The sequence below is a fragment of the Seriola dumerili genome, unplaced genomic scaffold (genome assembly GCF_002260705.1).
Source record: "Seriola dumerili isolate Sdu_G_001 unplaced genomic scaffold, Sdu_1.0 BDQW01000226.1, whole genome shotgun sequence".
NCBI lineage: Eukaryota > Metazoa > Chordata > Actinopteri > Carangiformes > Carangidae > Seriola > Seriola dumerili.
In genome coordinates, this window is record NW_019174481.1 from 6820645 (window position 1) to 6840811 (window position 20167).

At 38.9% G+C, this 20167-nt stretch overlaps 3 protein-coding genes across 8 annotated transcripts; 1 reads left to right on the forward strand and 2 right to left on the reverse strand.

Moving 5' to 3' along the window:
* The first annotated feature begins 356 nt into the window (after window positions 1-356).
* On the forward strand, window positions 357-5241 carry LOC111229028 (glutamate-rich protein 6-like). Of its 3 annotated transcripts, none has more exons than XM_022755180.1 (12): window positions 357-456; window positions 652-764; window positions 929-981; window positions 1089-1217; window positions 1312-1404; window positions 1497-1708; window positions 1820-1881; window positions 2082-2260; window positions 2783-2865; window positions 3051-3209; window positions 3470-3695; window positions 4111-5241. In XM_022755180.1, the coding sequence occupies exons 2-12, from the start codon at window positions 746-748 to the stop codon at window positions 4381-4383; spliced, it is 1488 nt and encodes a 495-aa protein (XP_022610901.1). In that variant the 5' UTR covers window positions 357-456; window positions 652-745; the 3' UTR covers window positions 4384-5241. The 3 variants fall into 3 exon arrangements, with proteins under 3 accessions (XP_022610901.1, XP_022610902.1, XP_022610903.1); XM_022755181.1 differs by having other exon boundaries at window positions 3470-3674; XM_022755182.1 differs by lacking the exon at window positions 2783-2865 and having other exon boundaries at window positions 2082-2148.
* A 70-nt stretch (window positions 5242-5311) lies between these two features.
* selenot (selenoprotein T) lies at window positions 5312-11005 on the reverse strand. The gene is made up of 6 exons (XM_022755183.1): window positions 10781-11005; window positions 9739-9849; window positions 7915-8041; window positions 6397-6484; window positions 5978-6144; window positions 5312-5840 (listed from the first exon to the last, which is right to left on the reverse strand). Exons 1-5 carry the CDS (start codon window positions 10918-10920, stop codon window positions 6020-6022), a joined length of 591 nt encoding a protein of 196 aa, XP_022610904.1. The 5' UTR covers window positions 10921-11005; the 3' UTR covers window positions 5312-5840; window positions 5978-6019.
* Window positions 11006-11893: 888 nt separating this feature from the next.
* Window positions 11894-19959, reverse strand: LOC111228878 (kinesin-like protein KIF2C). Of its 4 annotated transcripts, none has more exons than XM_022754982.1 (23): window positions 19932-19959; window positions 19658-19736; window positions 19472-19566; window positions 19169-19270; window positions 18635-18683; window positions 18515-18550; window positions 17615-17761; window positions 17203-17328; window positions 16826-16923; window positions 16594-16689; window positions 16443-16497; window positions 15930-16092; window positions 15316-15406; window positions 14861-14924; window positions 14510-14601; window positions 14279-14421; window positions 13747-13960; window positions 13374-13484; window positions 13127-13194; window positions 12895-12973; window positions 12714-12794; window positions 12532-12625; window positions 11894-12103 (listed from the first exon to the last, which is right to left on the reverse strand). In XM_022754982.1, exons 2-23 carry the CDS (start codon window positions 19716-19718, stop codon window positions 12042-12044), a joined length of 2127 nt encoding a protein of 708 aa, XP_022610703.1. In that variant the 5' UTR covers window positions 19719-19736; window positions 19932-19959; the 3' UTR covers window positions 11894-12041. The 4 variants fall into 4 exon arrangements, with proteins under 4 accessions (XP_022610703.1, XP_022610704.1, XP_022610707.1 ...); XM_022754983.1 differs by having other exon boundaries at window positions 19928-19946; XM_022754986.1 differs by having other exon boundaries at window positions 19658-19733; window positions 19932-19945.
* Window positions 19960-20167: the final 208 nt, after the last annotated feature.

The window sequence follows — 20167 nt, forward strand, 5'->3', positions numbered from 1 at the left end:
CTGTGATATAAGTGGAAAAATAACACATTTGAACATTTACAGCTCCATGACAACTGGACAAACTCCATCTGCTGATGAAACTCCAGAAAAGCTACAAAACTTGGGCACCTTGAAGTGAGATTATTTTGTATTTTATGTCTACAAAACCTCTCTGGCTTGGAGATAACAAAGAACAATCCAACAGGCTCTGACATTTCTTTTTTTATTTTTATTTTCCACGGTCGTACGATTAACATTAGATTTCAGGATCTTCTTTGCTTCTTTTCTGCAGACCGAGTTAACACTCTGACAGTATTATACACTTTATTATAACTGTCTTTCAAAGTATCTCTTTGTATTAAAACCAGTCAGGCGGCTGCTATGTTTACACATTGCAGTAGGCTGTTATTTCATCTCCAAGGTTACTGACAACACCAAGGAGTGTGAAGCATTGATGAATATTTGACTACCGCTGAGGTGAGTGTACTTTATGCATTGCTCTTTTGCAGGTGTGCTATTTTAATGATGTATCCTGCTCAAGTTAAACTATATTTAATAGTTCTGCCTAACCTCATATTTGTCTTTCTGTCTCCTTGTCTATATGATAATTAATTTTACATAATTTCATCTGATTGCCTTCTATTCTATCTACTGTGTCTATTGCTTCAACAGGAGACAAACACAAGCACTGAATGCTGTTATTTCATCCTGGGACAAAGGCACTGAAATCAGTAACTTCACTACAGTCAGAAGGACAGAGACAAAGATGACGTCCAGCTTTTCCTGTGAGTTTGCTCCTAGCATAATTAAAATTATTATCAAAGTAAAATAGGATCATCAAATCATACACTGCAAAGGAGAATCATAAAGTAGCTGTGGTATTCAGGTAAATGTTTACTTCTCCTGGACTTAATTCAATGAGGCTACAGTGACTTTTGTTTTGCCACAGATGCCACTGCTGCTACATTAGAGCATGAGCCGCTGTGTGTCCTGAATGACCATGTAAGACAAATCGCAGTCTGTTTTCCTTTTCACCCATGCTTTAATCAAGAACCATCCAACATATTGTTTAGTTTATTTGATTTTTATTTTTCTCTGGGTTTGATAAGAGGAAACAAGAGGGCTGTTCACAGCCTGTTAGTGATCAACCCACCTATTGTATCAGAGCTGCAGGAGTTCTGAGGTACAACCGGGAGTCCGACAACCAGAGGATAAACTTCACAACCGTTCTTCCAGCGGTACTCGGATCAAATTTCTACCTACTGTTGTAAATTCCTATCTAGAGCAACATGGCTTTTACCTTGTAGCCAAATTCAAAACTGTTTTTTCTAGCCTCCAGCTTTGGCAGAATGTGCAGTGAAATGTGAGTACTGTGGGGAAAAGGCCAGACCTTCACTCGGTCTGACATGGCTGCAGGAGCCTGAGGTGAGGCATACAGTAAATGTACAAAACCAAATTCCCAAAATTTACCTGATGCACTGTTGATCCCCTTGCATCCTCTTTTGTGTCCATCCTAGACAACTCCACTCTTCTGTTGTGCCCAATGGCAGCAGCTGTGTGTGATGCTGGTGAGACAGAGATGTTTGTTTGAGGGGAGATGTGACCTGAAAACTGGTACTCCAACATCACTGGAAGACAAGCCATCCTCAGGGCTGGAGGAGCTGCTCTTCAAAGGCAGGGAGATGCAGAAGCACAACAAGTTTATGATGGATTTACCTGGTGGACTAGGGTATGAATTTAGATTTTTTTTAAATGTCAGACAGACCCACAAATATAATCAGTAGAGATCACAAATATAAGTGCTTAGCATTAACAGCAATGTATTTGGACCTTTTCATAGAACACAATCAGAACTGAGAATCCATGAGGATTACTCAGTCCATCTACCTGTGGCAGAAACCTGTGAGTAACTGCTCATTGAGCAACATGCACACTGGCAGCTTTAAATCTGTTCATCCAATCATTATATACAAACATGAGCTTGTACGCAGTGAGCTTTTCAGCATTTTAAAATTTAAAAAATGTATTGGTAAGAAAGTAAACAATTGTGACTTGAAATAGCTTTGTGAGACCAATACAGTTTGTTCTGTGCTATTGTTTAGTTGCCCCAACATCAAAGGTCCTCAGCTTTCGGCTCTCTTGTGCTCCAGGAAAGGGGTCCCTGACAATGTATCCTAATAGGACAACTGAGAATTGCTTTGAAAACGAAGGGGAAGAGGCTCAAGCATTGGTCCGATTTTGTGACCACAAGCCACTTCAGTTTGGCATATGTCGTCATCAGGTACCCACAAACTACTGTCCTGTTTTCTTTATGACCCATTGTTTGTTTATTTTAATCAATATGGAGGATGTTGTTAAATGTTCTTATCAACACATGAGACCATACAAATAATCATACTTTCTTTGAATAGGGGATAGAAGTCTGTATAATACTGTATAGTAATTTGCATGAGTTCATGATTTTATATTGTACCTGTATGACTATTATAGGGTTACTCCACCAAAGTAGGGAGGACTTGCAAGACACAATTTAAAATAAGAATGGTCAAAATCAAAGCAGCAAAGACAAAGGTATTCTGACTTTTAGCTGCTAGTATGGCCCAGGCTGCAAAAATACTATCTCCTACATTTCCCATAATGCATCTATTGTGGGACCTTTTGTGCCTGATAAATGCCTGCCTTTGTAATAAAGGCGTACTGTTATAAAGCTGACCTTGGTGGAGTGCCCCTTTAAAAACAGGAGATATGTGAACACATCTAAATTGAATGTTTTAAGATTTTATCTTACCCTTTATTTTTACAGGATGGGGCAGAATTTCTTCACAAATATTATTCCAATGGAATGAAATTTCTTACCTCATTTCATGATGGCTCAGCTCAGGTCTTGTATCCACCCAGATCTAATGTTTGGACATTTTTACCATGTAATGAGATTTTCAGCTGCTTACGTACAAAATGAATAAAAAGACCAACATTGAAATTTAAGTTGAAAAGCAAATAATGTTTGTTAGATTGTATATGCAACATGCACTCAACAGAGGGTGTTCCCATCCTTATCGTCATGGTAACAGTTACCCCTCAGGCATCTTGGCTCTGGTTGTCGTGGTCACTAAAGAAAATGGAAGGGTCTGCATTGTGTATGATGACAGCGATACCCCCAATCAACCGATTAGAGCTGTGTTCCAGTCCGACGGCAGGGCGGCATGTTATCACAGCAATGGAAACATATGGTACAAAGCAAAACATTTATGTTCATCATCATCATGCATCATTTCATTATTTCAAATTGTATTGGTAATAAATATACTATTGCAAATTTCCTAATTTTATATTTACGTAAATATAAATTAGGCTAATTAATATCCTGTTTAATGGGTGATTTTAGGAAAAAAAATGATTGAGGTATAATATAATTTGTTTTATCCATAGTCATGTGCTGATGACACTAACAGTGAGTATATGCATGTGTGTGTCTGCGTTCATGTTGCAGGCTGTCCTTAAACAGATCAGGTGGTCAGTGTTTGGATGAAGCAGGTGCCAGAGTTCGTCGGTGGAGCTGGAGCAGTGTGAGCCTCACTCCCACCCCCCTGCATCCTGTCTTCCTGTCCCTCAACAAAACTGTCGGGGTCAGAGTCCTTGGAAAGGAACAAGTGTTTGTGTCGTTCCTCGCACAAGGCCAGCAAGCAAAGTTCAGTGTGGGTACCTGCTGTGCTCAGGTAAAAGTGAAGCATTGTTTTCCTATTTTGGTAGTGTGCACCGCCACAAACACTTGTGGTTCTTTTTTTTCTGACCACACATTTATCTTGCAGTTCCCAGAACCTCCTGTTCTGCAATACAAGTTGTACAAAAATCCTTTTTTCTCTTTTTCAATCATACTTCTGCACTTATGTTTGTAGGTTTAATGTACAATACAGACTTATGTTTCCTTGACATCTTCTCAAGAAGCTTAAGCTTTACAGTATTTAAATGCCGATTAGACATCATTTGTTCAAATGCTTCATAGAATTTTATAAGCATAGAATTGCTTATATTCACGTAACATCAAATATGTCTTTTGATATTATGACATGTACATTGATTCATTTGGTAATTTTTAAACAATGCCACCTGAAAATGAACTTTTTCCTTTAGGGTGAATCTAAAACAGATGGGGCTGCTCCAGGACCATCAGTAATGAAGGAGGAACTGTTTGTGTTGGCGGCCAGGACTAGGATCCACCTGGTCATTCAGCATCTTCACCAGTACCTGATGACACCCTCCCATCCCCAGCTGCCCAAGACCACACAAGCCCCTCACCTCCATGTTGTTGCCCAAAAGCTTCTGGAAGTCAGTGCTCATGTGACGATGAATGACAGAGAAAGAGCCTTTATCCAGAAGTGTCTTCAGGACTTGAGTACACCCTGACAATGACAAGACACAGTCCGAGAGGAATGATGACATTTAAGTAAAGTCATACCCCAGAAAAAAACTTTAATACATTCTCCTGTTTTCTAGATCTGATCAAACTGATATGAATATACTAGTACTTGTGTTAACATGTTACACATGGTCGTGGGGCAATCTGTAGAACTTAATAGCTCTCAATGGTATTTCATAAGGTAATGTAGAGTAGATTTCACATAAGAGGATGTTATGTCCAGGGGTTCAAATAAGATATAAAACCTCACCTGTTCATATGTACATGTGAAAATACAAAAGGTACAAGGTTAAAATGTTCCCATCTAATCTCTCCATAGAGCTTGGGTCACTGTTTGCTCTGTCTGCACACACCTGTGATGAAGAAGTGATGTACATTTCCTGTGAACCGAAAGGGAATGCTCTTGAAGGTTCTATTTTTTTTCTTTGGTGCATAATAACAAATATAGAAAGTCACTGCATCTGCCAAATTTCATTTAGTGACAATTAGAGCTCACAAAAGGACCTTCTTCAGTGTCAGAAATATCCCAAACTCAACACGTTGAACAATACTGTAGAACTGTATAACCTCACTTTGGTCTTATATTGTACTTACGTCGGGTCTGTTTTGTCTCATGTAATCAAATCAGTGTAGAGCCTGAGGTCTTCCTAATAACATTAGGTTGAACAGACGGCTATGACCTGACAAGCAGGTTGTTTGGGTTTATCTGCAAGCCATTTAACAGATTTTCTATTCTTCTCAGGTTTCCTTGTGACTTAAACCTGGAAGAGACTGGATTAGAGCCGTCATATAATTCACCTCAGTGCTTTGCCTCTTCTGAGTTAAACGATTTTCTCTTAACTTACAGAGTATCATTTACAGCACCGTACTCAAGCACATCAATCAGTAAACCCAAACACCACACCACAACTTCAGTTAAATAGTTACAATATGTTTTATTAATCTTCTTAGCTTCCTCCAAGTTATGTAAATATAAAAATTATTCAGAAATCATACCAATACACAATTCCCCGATGTTATTTTCACAATAGTGATGACAGATTTTAAGTGTTGCATTTTCTACACAGCTAAGCTACTTTTAGAACAATAAACTTAAAATTCTACATATGGCTCAGTGGTACAAATGACACATTTTTTTTTTTTTATTCACATAGATAATTTATATGCAACAAGTTAAAGACTATAAGAGTCAATGTTAAATCTCTCCTTATGGGACAACTGATATCACCTGGATCAAATCTGCAGTCGTATGAATAGTACAAGAAAATGACAGAATGGCCGGCACTGTTGCCATGGGTCCCACTCTGGCGTCAGGGGCGGGATGTCTCGAAGGGGCATAGTGAGGAGTGATGGGGGCATCCAGTCTGTGCTAGCAGTCTTCCTGCCTTCAGCGCAGACCTTCATAAACATCACTTCACAGCCCAGTGAGAAACCTACCTCAAACCTAGAAATGCAGAGAGAAAAGGGCAAATACAAGATCACTGACCAGTATATTTCACAGAATAAGGGACAATTTTTTTTTTTTTTTTTTTAAAAGATTACTATAAAAGAAAACAGTGCTTTGAACTATGCTGCACTTACATGGAGGGGCTTTTAGCTCCAGCCAGGAATTGTAGAGTAGGGTTAGGAGTGGTGGTGTGGTCTTGTGTTCATGTGAACGTTCATCTTCATCTCGTTGTCCAGGATTTGCACAAGCTGCTGCATGGAGGGCAGGTGACCTGACTCCAGTTTTGACCACACTGGCACATCTATGGAAAGACAAAATTTGCTTCACTGTCTTTTTTGTTCCATCGCCACACAACTTCATGAATAGTATATCACAAAGATTTTTTTCTTTAAGCTACACATTGTTCAATGTGTAATAACAGCAGAAAAGAAAATCACAGTTGGCCACTACATTTACCTCATTACCAGTGTTTGTGAAGTGTCAGCCAACTGATATCAATCTAATACCAGAAGCATTGAGCTCAGTCAATAAGCCCATGCTGGGACTCACTCACCATTCAATGTGATTTCAAACGCTCCTGTAGACATTAACTGGTTTTCAATCATATTGCTGAAGAAGAACACCATCATGCAGGCATATATCTGAAAGAAGTACAAGAGAAATTTGAAAAAATTGTTTCCCGTGTTTTTTTACTCGCAGTTTAGTTTCCTGTTTTTATGGAATCGTGTTCACTCAATAGAGCACAAGAGCAGTGCACTGAACTGATAAAGTTAGAGCACTGAAAAAATGAGGACAAAGATGAACACAGGATGAACATGGTGCTGTATTGACTGGTCAACATGAAGCTGCTTTGGGAAACTCCATGCTTTTTACGTAAAACACATATCTGGTAGTTAAATTCAACAGTCACTCAACAACAAACACCTTGGAATATGGTAGCACTGGGCAAACTTCAAGTATCATATCAGGTTTGTTAGTGGTTAATGGAGCCCAAGGATAGATGATGAGGAAAATGGTTTGTTTATATACTGTTACCACCTTCTTTTTTTCCATCTCATATACAGATATCTACCTAAAAAACCTCATATAGTTTGAGCTCTACTTGTTATGTATGTATCCCCATCAAAACTTTTCTGGTACCAGTATCACATTTGATTCTTGCTGCCTTGTCTCTCGTTTCTTGTTTTCTCTGTGCAGTTAGCAGGATAGTCAGAAATGGATAGAGTTGTGTATGTGTGACATGAGCACACAGTCTCGCAAAGAGCTCTCTTTATTGGTTGACGAGATTAGAGCGCACCAAGATTACAGAGCCTGGAACAGTTAATGAAACTTGATTTTTTTTCTCAAGTCTTTTGATTTGATTTACTGATAGCTGTCAGGATATAAAGAAATTATTAAACAAATAATATCAAAAAATCATTCTGAAAACAAATCTACAGCAGTTTTGAATGCACACATAAAACCAGAGACCCTCCGAATAATTCTTATCAGTCCAGTTGTGGCTTAGATTAAAAAAAGAAAGCAAGTTTATTGGCAAAACAAATCCAAGCCAAATGCTTACTAAATCTCAATACTCTGTATGCAATTACAAGATTTTCTGTTAGTTTATCTGTCTAACAACCAAAACCACTAGATTATATCAGCCCCAGTTTTCTGTTAAAACACAAGAAATGAGTTTAAGATTGTTTTATTAGCAAATATCTGATTTTCACAGTCATTGGCCATTCTCCCTCTGAGCCTGTGGGATGTCTGCTACCCTGGGGAGAACAGATCCAAGCCAAACAATACTTAACAACACAACCTGAAGACCCTGAATGAACAGCTAATGAAATCCCATGGGTTGAGCTGTACTCGACAGCATGTGTTTACACAAGTGTATGAGAAACACAGCCAACCTAAAGCCCACTTTCCTTTATTTCTACATTCAAGTCACTTTCCTGTACGATATCTGTGGTGATTACCTGAAAAACAAATGCTCAGCTGCATCATACTGACTTCACCCTCTGCCACACTGTTACACATGAAAATTAGAGTATGCTTTAATAACTCCTATAGTTGCAGGAAACCTTACCTTATTTCCCTGGCCCCACTCCCAGATGCCCGGGGCTTGCATACCAAAAAGGGCGAATGGGTCTCTGCCGATAATAATCAGCCCAATCACCAGCAGTTTGAACATAGACAGGAAGGAAGCAATGTGTCTGAGGAAATAAAACAAGAAAATGGCTTTTAATACAATTTCTAGGCATGGCAACATAAAGCAGACAAGATCTAAGATCTATAGAGTTCAATCCTTCAAGATATTAAAGTTATGACTTCACTAGAGACAATTGTAACTACATTAGTTGAACACAGTGTCAAGACAGAAGGGCGTGGTTTTGATTTATACAATTTAGAATAAACACAAAGAGTCAGCTTGCCATTCAAACACCTTCCCATTCAAAAAATTATTATATATTTTCACAGTGATTAATTCTGCATATCTTAATTTGATAATCTAGAATAAACTTTAATGCAATCATGTTTATCAACCTGCTAGATTGAGCCTGCATTCTGTTCACTCCAGTTTTACAACCATTAAACTTTAACATGTGTAAGTTGTTGAACTACAACCCGTCAGGGAACACTGGTTCATTCTTCCAAAGACTGAGATGGGGGATAGACACAGCAAAAATTCAAGAAAAACAACGGCTGGACAATTAGACGCCCAGAGTGTGATACTATCTCCTTTCTGTGATGGAGCTAATCTTTGGTGTGTTTATTAAGAGTTCAAGTGATGAGGATCTCAGTGGCACCATACCTTTAACTACAACACCTGGGACTTCTGCACAAACCAGTCTCACATCATTACTGAGCCAGTGATACAAATATAGCCTATTTGCCAGCCACATTGACTTTTACAAACCCCTGACTTCATTACATTAGGACTACAAGAATAAAACTTCATCAGAATCAGAAATTGTAGTCTGCATCTGTAAAAGTGCACAAAACAGAAATTCAAATTTCAAAACAATTCTAAAATATGGTGAGGAATGCACTGAAGAAAAATATTCAATAGGACTATTAGTGCTCATTCTGAATTTCCATATCAGTTCATCTTTCTGGATTTCTTGATTAATCATATGAATTGTCAGACAGTTGTGAAATTTCCCACAGCCCAAGGTGATATCTACAGTTAGCTTGTTTTGTTCGACTAACAGTCCAAAACCAAAAGATATTCAGGTTAAAAGACATAGTGGAAAATCTTAATTAGACACAACACAACCCCTCTTTGTGATGATGGTGAGACCGGTTCTTAGAACTCCACACATTAGAAATTACACTAAATCCTACCTACAACTACCACAGTCTGATACAAAAGTGCTGCAATACATCCTACATTCCCGAAAGTTCCATTGTTGGGAGCATTTTTGCCTGAAGATAAAATTTATGGCAGGGTTGTTTAGTAATGTCCCTCACTTGTAAGTTGCTTTGGATAAAAGTGTCTGCTAAGTGAGTAAATTTAAATGCTGTTGTACTAGACTGTATTAGTTTTAATGTACATAATACATTGACAGCTGAGCACATGTGAAGTAGTAAATTTACTGAGAATCAAAATCTGAAAACTTTCTGGTGGTAGCTCAAATAAAGTATGCAATCAATAATTACCCAACTACATGGCACAGTGCACCTTTGACCCAAACTTTGTCAATTTGATATAATTTTCTCTACGTCTATAAAACCACGAAAGACAAATTAACGGCCGGATAAGCCTGGCTGCATGAGAATTCCATTTCCTCAGTCACAGCTAATCCCAGGCGGCTTTCAGCCTGCTTTAATAAAGCTGGATATAATCCACTTGTAACAAGGCAGACAATGTCTGTCTCTCTCTCTCTCTCTCTCTCTCTCTCTCTCTTACCGATAGAGGGGCATAGGAAGATAGTTCTCCCCTTCAATGCGGATGTCTGGGTACCGCTGGTACAAGGCCTGCGTGTACTCTTCAAACACCCGCTTGTACCCTCAGGAAATGCTGTGTGAAGACAAACACACTGTCAGACAGACATACACAGTGAGCAGTTGCAAGAACAAATGGGAACAAAGGCAGCAACAACAATACAGCGATGTAAAGGCTAGATTGTGAACTTAGCTTTGAGCTCTGAATTCCAATGCTATCTGTAGACCATTTGTTTGGCTTTTTCCTCTTGCTGTAAAGTTATTAAGAAATTCCATTTAGCAGTATGTTACCATTCTTCAAATTCAACACGGAACTGTAGGGTCACATGCCTCTGTTTGAAGCATGTCTGCTTTGGAGAAAAGCACCAATTTACAATGCAAATGTATGTTTGACTTGCATCCTTGCACATAAACGACTTAAAATCACGTTACATCGTTTATAACATAACTCCCTGGCTTTTAAGATGTTTTTTTTTTATGTTCGTACTTGCTTCAATAGATCATCATGCTTGCATGCATTAAGGTAAATTACCTTACATGAATTAATTTGATATAAGATGATAATAATAGGTTGCAACATCCAGGAATTGTCTGGAAAACCTTTAAGAAAATTGTTTAAATTTGTTCTATCAATGAATCCCAGAAACACGGAGCACTTTTAGCGGGATTTTAAATATTTTAATCTAACATGTGGACAAGAGACCATTGGTACTGGATTTATCGCCAACAGCATGTTTGACAGCGGAAGTGGGGCGATGTTTTCGACGAAATATTTCAATAGACCAGGCCAAAATGAGGAAAATGTATTCTCCCTGGTGTGTTTCAAGAGTAGTTGAGTCATTTCGCTAATAAATAACTGGGAAAGGCTCCTTCTCCTGTAGCTAACATGTTAGCATAAGCTAACCCCGTGTTAGCTAGCTTCTATCGATCTTTGGCCTACGGTGTTGTTAGCCGGGGAGTTTAGCTAGCTTGCAATGACTCGCCAGATTTTCGCTCATTTGCCTTACCAAATCTGAAACTTGAGAAGGGGTCCTGTAGCAAACTGCATCTTCATCTTCTTCACGCCGCTGCTGTCACCAGACGTGGCGCAGCACAGCGAGAAAACCCCTAAGACGAGGAGCGAAAAACGCAACCACTTCATCGCCATCCGTTCCGGGGTTTGTTTCCTCACTCGGTCAGATTGAGACAAGCGAGGTAGGTTAATCTGTACATGTCGTTTCTGGTTGGGCCCTCTTGTTCCTCTAGCTCTAATCTTGGATTTTAAGAACAGCAGGCACCCACGTTTAGCACCACCTACTGCACTGGCTGTTCAACTGACTTGCAGTATACTGGATATATTTTTGCTTATTTTAATTAAGACATATATTCTAATACTAACAATTGTGGCAATACGTTATATGGCTCGCATAGTTTTGCAGTGTTTCATTTCCAAAGTACTATATCCTATAATATACCCTAATTAATGACAAAGCAAAATAGTATTTTCTTAATAGTTTAATCAATAGGGCAATCACCCATTACGCTGCTGGAGCACATTAACAGGCCTTCTGCTGCATATCTGTTTCAAATACTTTAAATCTGGATTTTTAAGACTATTGTGTTTTGAACCTTGGAATCATTTGATTTGGTTCGTTTTTCCACCACTGTTTAACTCAGTAGTTATGTGACAGCTGTGTCCTACCTCCACCTGTATTGCACACAGGAGACCATTTTGCATTCTCTGTTGTGGCGCAGGTGCAAATCCATAAACTGCATACTCAATTTTAATGAGCATTTTCCACATGAATTCCCCTAAATTACCCAACTATCCACATAGATATTATATTATGTATGATGTGATACTATTAACAGGGGATTATGGCTGGTGCATATCCCTTTTCTGTCTTGTCAAATGTATTCCAGCTCCTGATAGGAGCCTTATGTATTTTTCAAACAGGAAAAACAATTTAACACTAATATTCTTAATAGAATTTCTAGTGTCAAACTTTGCTTGTTATGCGCACTTGTATAAGTTCAAACAATCTAGTATCTGCCAGAAAGAAGCAGTCATGGTAAGACACGTGAAAACATCTGTAGCAAAATGTGCTGCATCCAACAATATACACCAGAAGTTTTCAAAGTGGCTTCTTACAAGACTTATAACATTTAATGAATTAGTGTTAGAATACATTTTATTTAATAGTCAACACGATACGATAAAATAAAAAAAGAACTGCTTTTTCAATAAACAAGTTTGTTTGCTTGTCTGGATGGGTTTTTGGGTTCATCTCAGTGGTTCAACCTCGCCATTCTCTCCTGATCCACAGCAGACTGCAAAGCCAGTACTGTGTCTGTGAAGAACAGATAAGACAGAGTAAATAAACATAAAGCACACACATACAACCAGATTTTGGTTCTTCATGCAATACAGTTTTGTCCTGGCACTTACTGACATTTATTCTGGCCGCCACAAGATTTCTCTCATGTGTCCCCTGAGCCAGCAGGCAGTTCAGAGGTTTGCTAATGTACTATTTAAAAATTTCATCCAGGCTCTTTCACTACTCCCACACACATAGTACATGTCAGTAAGAATGTGGTTTGTTGTATTATATATTTTTTGTAAACTTTCAGGTTTTTCACAAATACAAGAGCTCCATTATCTCAGTGAGAATAATGGTGACATTGGACATGTAATACTCAACAACACAGTAGATTTAGTTTAGTGTGTACCATTTAACTCCAGAATCAAATCAAAAATCAAGCTGTTATTTGCACAAACCCAAGAGCTTCCGCGAATGATCCACCAGGTCAGGAAGTCCTGTCTCGATGTTGTACGAGGTTTGTTCCATTGCCTTGAAAAGTTCATTTCCCCTCTGAGAGACAAAAGTGATAAAAATGTGAGGACTTGCAGAGCCATTTTTTAGATGTCATCATGGCTTGTGGCAGATTTAAGAAACCTACCTGGAACTCTACATAAATCTTCTCCTCCAGATCTGCCACCTGGGATATGGCATCATACACATTGGTGTCCACAACAGATTCCTACAACACATAAAAGTGAACAGTAATTTTTTTTAGCAAATTGTACATACAATATAATTAATATTAATTATTATTTGGGACTCATCTCGTGCAAACTGACCTCATCTGAGGAGCTGTTTATAGGCTCTTGTGCCTTAGCTACTCCGCTGACTTTGGAATTGCCATTCAGTTCCTTCACTCTGCAGGAGGGGAAAATGCTTCAAACTTTATCTTCCCAGGCATGATATGATTTTTTTCCATAATGAAAAAAAGTCACCATTTCCATGACAAAAAAAAAGAAGAAGAAAAAGACTATTTGGAATCAAGTTAAACTTCATTAGCCAAATATGTACCTGTCAGCGTAACGTAGTGTGTTCATTGTGTATTCACATGAAGACATGCCTGGAGACACCATGGCAATCTATGGAATAAAGACAAAGAATATGTCGACATATATTCAGCTCTTAAAGACACATACATAGTCACATCAGAGTTTGTGCTTGTTTGGTGTGCATCCTGAATCATCCTCTATAATGTAAACACACCACAAAACACCTTATGCCAAACTGTAAGTAAACAAACTTTGGTGTTTTAACATACCATGCAGGTCCTCGACTTTTCTCCAATGAAGGAATCCCTGAGGACCTTGGTCAAAGTGCTCATCCGGAAAGGAATGTGATCGCTGTTTTTTCCCAGTGAACGAATGCATTCCTACAGGACACATAAGTGGACACATGACGATCCTTTTCGGGGCTGTGCATGCATATTTAATATTTGGACAGCGGTCCAATTGTCAGAAGAATTAAGCATTAGGAGCAGTTTAGTTTTTTTTTTTTATGGTCTCAGTTTGACAGAGCCAGTGTTACTTAATCTGCATCCGTACTGAGGTGTGAAAGAGAAAAACAGGTTTGTCTCAATTTGCAGCCACACATTTATCTGGTGTGTGCATGCCTCCACATCAGCCATGGTCTACCTTGAGAGCCAGCAGGCTGCGGTTGATCTCTGCAGTCTCAACCAAAGTGCTGCGGTCGTTGCTGCTGACATCTGTGCCACGCTCATTCCCAGCCAAATCGACCAATGAAAATTTGCCGTGCAGCGTGGTAGCGCGGTCATTGCGCCGTAGCACAATCTGGAGGACTGCATGAGAGCGAGATGAGTTGGCGTTGGCTGAGGTCTGGCCTGATGTTCTGGAAGGACAGCAGAACAGAAGGAAAGGGAAAGGAGCCACGTTAATGTTATATTATATTTTTTGTGTTTAGGAATGACACGAATGTAAACCACAAATGAGGAAAGTCATGTCTGACTCATGTGCTATAACATGGTATGTCTTCTTAACTACCAGCTGTTACATTATTTACTGAACCAGAAGATGCACTTGAAATACTGATGTAAAACCATGAAAAGTATTTTAAGATTTTAGTTTTGGGCTGCTATGTTAAAATAACTAACACTAGCGAATTATGAACAATGATATTGCAACATACGTGTTCTTATCATATAAATACCTGCATGCACTGCCTGCCTGTATCATCCTGATGACCTCCTCTGCTGTGGTCACATAGACCTCCTCAAGGCCTACCACCTGAACCTGCTGTCGATCATCCTCCAGAACACGGAGCTTGGCCTTCTTGTTCAGCAGGTCATACACCTAAGTAAAAAAGTACATTTCACTTCAAAACCAACTGGAATAAACTGATTTTCCAGTTAAATATTCTCAAAAATTTAGTTTTTCTTACTTTGCCATTGTAAATCTCAAAGAAGCTGACGTAGGCAGAGAGATCCAGGCTATTATACCTCCTGTGGTTGAGATAGGTGAAAACATCCTGGGCTAAAAGGGAAGGAATCAAGCATTTATTCATAATTAAATTCTCATAAGGGAAACTTTAATTCCGAATTTTATATAGTTTGAAGAATAATGCAATGGAAATGCAATGGAACTTAGGGAGACAAATACAAGTAATGTGGATAAAACAAGTTGGATATTTACATGTAATTGAATCCTTTTCCAAATGTGAAAAACCCAAATGTCCTTATTTTTTTAACCAAACAAGTATATTATCATTTCTGTGGAAATCTGGGGATCCTACCTGCCAAGGCATAAACCCCTTTGGCACTGTTCTGCTGCTTCCCTGTGAAATCACCTCCCATCGTCTAGAGAGAAGACACCAAATCAGGAAAAATAAATAAAACGGTGTGCATAGTGGGCCATACAGATTTGTATTTCAGGGAAACCCCCCCCCCCAAAAAAAGACCGTTTTCTGCTTCAGTGCAAATCATTGACATTGCAAAACACATCAAAAGCCAGTGAAGTTTTATCAAAACTACACATCAAACTTCTAAAAAGACGCCCCACCATGGCAGGACAGACACTGATGCTGTTGTGTTACACGTCACGCCTCTGATTCTGGAACACCGACATGCTATCTAAAAAGCACACATGGGACAGCGTCATGCTGGCTTTGTTTGGTTCAGTGTAAAACAGCAGCACGGCATAATGAGGGAGGGAGGGACACTCAACCCCACACAGTGGGCAGAAACTTACATGAGTCTTTCCACTTCCTGTCTGGCCATAGGCGAAACATGTTGCCATGCAACCTTCAAAAATGGACTGCACCAAAGGTTTGGCTGTGAACCTGAAGAAAAAAAAAAAAAGTGAAATCAATCCATCAGAAACTAAATAATACTATTAACAGTAATTATACTTCTAAATTTTACTGGGCGACCTGATAGCTAAACAGTTAGGACGCATACCACAAATGCCCTGAGCAGCCAATCGCTGGTTTGACTGGACTGTTTGCTGGATGTCACTCCCCTACTCTCTTTCTCCACATTTCCTGTCTGTCTCCACCGAAACTAGCAAATAAAGGCTTAAAAGCCCCGAAAAAATGGTTAAAAAAGAAAAAGAATTTCTATTGCAAGACATACTGCTGAACAACACTTTATACACATGTATAAAATATTGTCATGCAGACTTACAAATACAGTTATTTACAATTTCCATTTAAAAATGGGAAGCCGAACACTAGACTGGGGGCAAATTGACAGCCTTTAAAAAGGAGATATTTGTATGTTTTGCTATTGTTACATAGCCAACATTAGCATTAACAGCTGTTTGGTTGCCAATCCAAAATTTAAAAAGACAAATGAGGTCATTACTTGTAGACCAGGTCGTTGGTGGTGGTCTCATCAAAGGAGTAGTCAAAGTGAAAGACTTGGTTGTCCAAGTACTTGGTGAGGTCCACCTTCTGTTTTGGCTCATGGACCAGTAGTGAACCATTCCCAGGTACAGACACCACATCAATCTCCTTCCTATTAATCTCTGTAATTCATGAGAATGTAAAAGTCAGCATAAAAACAAACAAATAAACAAAAACAAACAAAAAACAGAGCATGGCTAAAATTTTAGGTAAAACTGTCATTATTAGTCCTCTATCTCCAGATGATACTGCATACAGGAGGTTACACAGTGTCTACACAGAGGGCACAGCTGGAGCAACAGCCTTAGTGCTCCATGTATATCTACACAGGATGCTTTCAGGCACAGTCAGCTGTGTTTTGGAAGGCCTGTGTGATTAAAATAGAGGCGCATCTTTTTCCATCAGATCGGCTTGAAAGGGACGAGTGAAAAACATGGCTGACATGTTTTCTGTGTAGTCACTCCCAATTTACCTTGCTTGTTAAGAGGCCGCTTGCGAACACACACACAAATCCTGTGAGGTTCAATCTGTAAAAACACACATGAGCAGTGAGGACAGACTTTAAATAGCACACCGAACATACAGCTTCATATATGGCACATATTTCCTGATTCCAAGCTTACCAGGTCAGTGGTTGATATTGGGATTATTTCCAAGGTCTCTCTGAAGTTTTGGATCATCTCGTAAAACTTTTGGTTTGGTCGAGAAGCCTCTCCAAACTTTAATGAAAAGGAAACAAAAAAAAATGTAAATAAAACCTGAGAAGGAACCTCTCATGTCTAAAAGCTCCAACCAAGTCACTTTTCCTATTAAAAAAATAATATAAATAGCAGAATGATTAAAAGAAAATCTCACCTTTCCCCTCTTGGTCTGCATTTCAGGGGGCTTTATAACACAAGACAGCCTTTTGTTGCCTTTGTTTAACTCTTGGGTAGCCACAGATTTTCTCCTGCCTAGAATGCATAAAGATGATGACCACTTTTTTGTTTTTGTTTTAATGACCTCACTTCTCACTGACATCACTGCAATATCCAACAAATTTAATCACAGAACACATATGTGCCTTCTCTCATGTCTTAAATAAAACAAAAACCAACCAATTACAGTAGAGAGGGGAGGTTGCATTTTTGACATTAATGTGAAGAGCTCTCTCTCTATAGGATATGTCAACAGTTCTATGTAATCAAAGTGGATACACATCATGATATGTCGGTGTAAAATTTGTTACTGACCTTTGGCAGCAGGTGGAGGAGGCATTCTCTCAGGTTCATCATTTTCCTTTTTGGCCTCACGGACAAAAGGCAGCGACTGGGCTGGTTTACTGGTGTCATTCTTTCTACGCTGCTGATTAGGAATCACTAAATAAGGCAGAAGAATGTGCTTGAGTTTAACAAATAAATACAATACTAAATCATTTAAAATTACTCAAGTTGCACATGTTGCACAATACCTTAAAATTAACTCTAAAACATGCAACAACATGTTCCATATCTTGTAATACCATTACCAATGAATGATGAAACCCAAATGTTAAATATAACAAATATGTGTCTTACATCATTTTGCCTCATGTTTTTTTCTGGAAAAAAAGATCTAATGTGAGAATTTCCTTTTCAATTATCTTTTCAGAAGATTACTACTAACCCGAATTTGTAAGGACAGATGATGGGGGGACATCAGGCTGGACTGTCTCCAGGCTTCCCCTCGAAGGCTCAGAGGCTGGGACTGGTGCTATAACAGGGGCTGGGGCCTGGAACAAGCACGTCTGCCTGGCCTGAGACCGACTGGCAACTGAAAGTGAGAGAAATCCAAGTCAAACAGCTGCAATATGAGTATCATTGTCTGAAAGCAAATATCATCAAGTATTGCTAGCATTGGGGTTACACCCACAACCCTGTACAACGGAATGATAAACTGTACATAGTTGAATGCTGCCAAATCACAAGTGACCACAGCAACAAGTTTGCCATTCTAAGAAGAATTTGTCAGAGACCCAGAGTGACAGACAAGCAAGCTTGGAGTAATAAAAAACAGCAACAGAAAAGTGGAAGTGGAAATTAGTGTGGGTGATTAAATAATGACTGCTTCTAATTCAAGCAAATTTGCACATGAAAATATTATTAGTTGATCTTTAATAGTGTTACTGTCAGTTAATTTGGTAAAAATAAAAAAAAGCAGTGCATCGTATCATCATAGTTCACTCCGTTCTGAGTGGATTAACATTCTGGTAAAAATACTGTACCCGTGTTATCAGTGATGATACACAGCACTCCTTTTCTTTTCTTTTCTTTTTTTTTTTTAACCCTCTTTCACCAGTTATGATTTTTCTTCCAACCCAGAATTTAGAGCAGATAGTTTTATGTGCCCAGAATTGGGTGATTTGCACCCCTGTGACACTAATCTTTAAAAGAAAGAAGAACATTTATGACTAGTGTCCTTAGCAGAGTTCAGTTCTGTACTTACACCCCAATCCCTTTAACAAAGGAATAATCAGAAAATATAACTCATTTGCTTAAGAGAGCGGAGCATGCATGCCTTGCCGACCTGACTCTTCAGCCTTGGTGACAGCTGGAGCAGAGGCTTTTGGAAGGAAACAAGCCGTTAAGTGACAGAATACAGATTGTAGTAGTCTAACGGACAAAATAGTCCACTTCATTTACATACAGGAGGAAGGAGCAGGAATCCTGGATGACCGCAGTCGACCCTCATACTTCTGTGGAAGACACAGAAACGGAAGAAGTTGCTCAGTACATCATCTTATTACCAGCCTCACTCTGTATGTATCCATCATTCAAAGCAAACCAATGTACACCTTTAACCCTTTTTCATTCAGGAGTAATGGTCAACCCATGTTTCCGAACCCAGATCATGAGTAAAAACCAGTTTGTTTTTGTTTTGCAGTTCTCATGCATAAATATCATAGTACAACTCTTGTGCTGAATCCACAGGACAGTAATCTAATATTCTCTAACATTCAACTTTAATTTACATTACTTTGTCATTTTATTGATAAAGGGATTAATTTGATGTTGCAGGACAAAAAACAAGGTAGCAGCTCAGAAGGGATTATCTGACTATAAATCTGAGGTAAAAAAAAAAACGTGTGTAAACACTAACATTTTTTATAAAATATGGCTCAACCTGTTAACACTGACAGCAAGCTGCTCCATTTCCTTGTTATGTGGCAAAGTAAAGTACCTTGTCTGGAGCAGGAGGTGGTGTATCAGCAGCTTTGCTGGTGACAGCGTTTATATGGTCTAGAAGCTCTGGATTGAGTGTGCACAACTCGCTCACTTCAACCTACAACACAAGCACACTCGGTCAACAGGAGAAACACAGTAACTTTATTTAGACGTCAACTGCCTCAAAACCCTGAGTACAATAAGTATGCGATATTCCACAAGGCTTTCATAATGCATGTTTTAAGAAACAACTGGTTCATATTGTCACTAATGTTACAATTTTTTAATTTTCTTTTTTATAGTTTATGGATTTACTGACCTCCTTCCCTCGACAGATATTCCTCTCATGCCACTCTACCATAACCGTGGACTTGACGGTATCAACGGATTTCACCGTTGCCAGATGTACTCGACCTAATTTACACACAAACAAACGGCAAATCACACTTTGTTAACGAGTTATTAGTCGGCCTATATTTGTTACAACTAAGAAATATTAGCTCACCATCACTGCGACTGATTTGTACAGAGAGTCCAACAAGAAGTCTGGACAGGCTGGTCTCCATTTTAGCTTCTTCTTGCTGCTGTAACCGAGAAATCAAAATTCAGGTAACGTTGGCTTTTTGTTAACGAGCTAACTCACGGTCCAGCTACTGTGCTGTAGTCGACACTACAACCTTCATTTCATCGATAGATTAAAAACTAACATAGAAGCGCACTAGTCTCTTTATTGTGTTTGTTTATCTCTGACAAAAAACGACATAATCAAACTTACCTACCAAAGTCAACGCAATCGCCGCCCAAGATTTAAACTTGCATTATTTCCGGGTGCTTAAGAACCTGATTGGTTGTCGTCATGTCATCTATTAGCCCCATGCGCTCTTCTTCTTCTATGATTTTTTCAAAGGAAAATCGAAATTGGTGTTATACCGCCGCTACCTGGATTAGTTAGGAATGACCTATGTAATAAAAATCACTTGTTTTTCGTGACCTACAACCTGCCTAATTTTCTAAT

Excerpts from the sequence above, each read along its gene's own strand:
- LOC111229028 (XM_022755180.1), top strand. Across the intron at positions 1,405-1,496 it reads CATGGCTGCAGGAGCCTGAG|ACAACTCCACTCTTCTGTTG; the intron begins GTGAGGCATACA and ends TGTCCATCCTAG. Across the intron at positions 2,866-3,050 it reads GATGGCTCAGCTCAGGTCTT|TTACCCCTCAGGCATCTTGG; the intron begins GTATCCACCCAG and ends TCATGGTAACAG.
- LOC111228878 (XM_022754982.1), bottom strand. The coding sequence starts at position 19,718 with ATGGAGACCAGCCTGTCCAGACTTCTTGTTGGACTCTCTGTACAAATC. Across the intron at positions 19,567-19,657 it reads ACAAATCAGTCGCAGTGATG|GTCGAGTACATCTGGCAACG; the intron begins GTGAGCTAATAT and ends TGTGTAAATTAG. Across the intron at positions 18,551-18,634 it reads GATTCCTGCTCCTTCCTCCT|CCTCTGCTCCAGCTGTCACC; the intron begins GTATGTAAATGA and ends TCCTTCCAAAAG.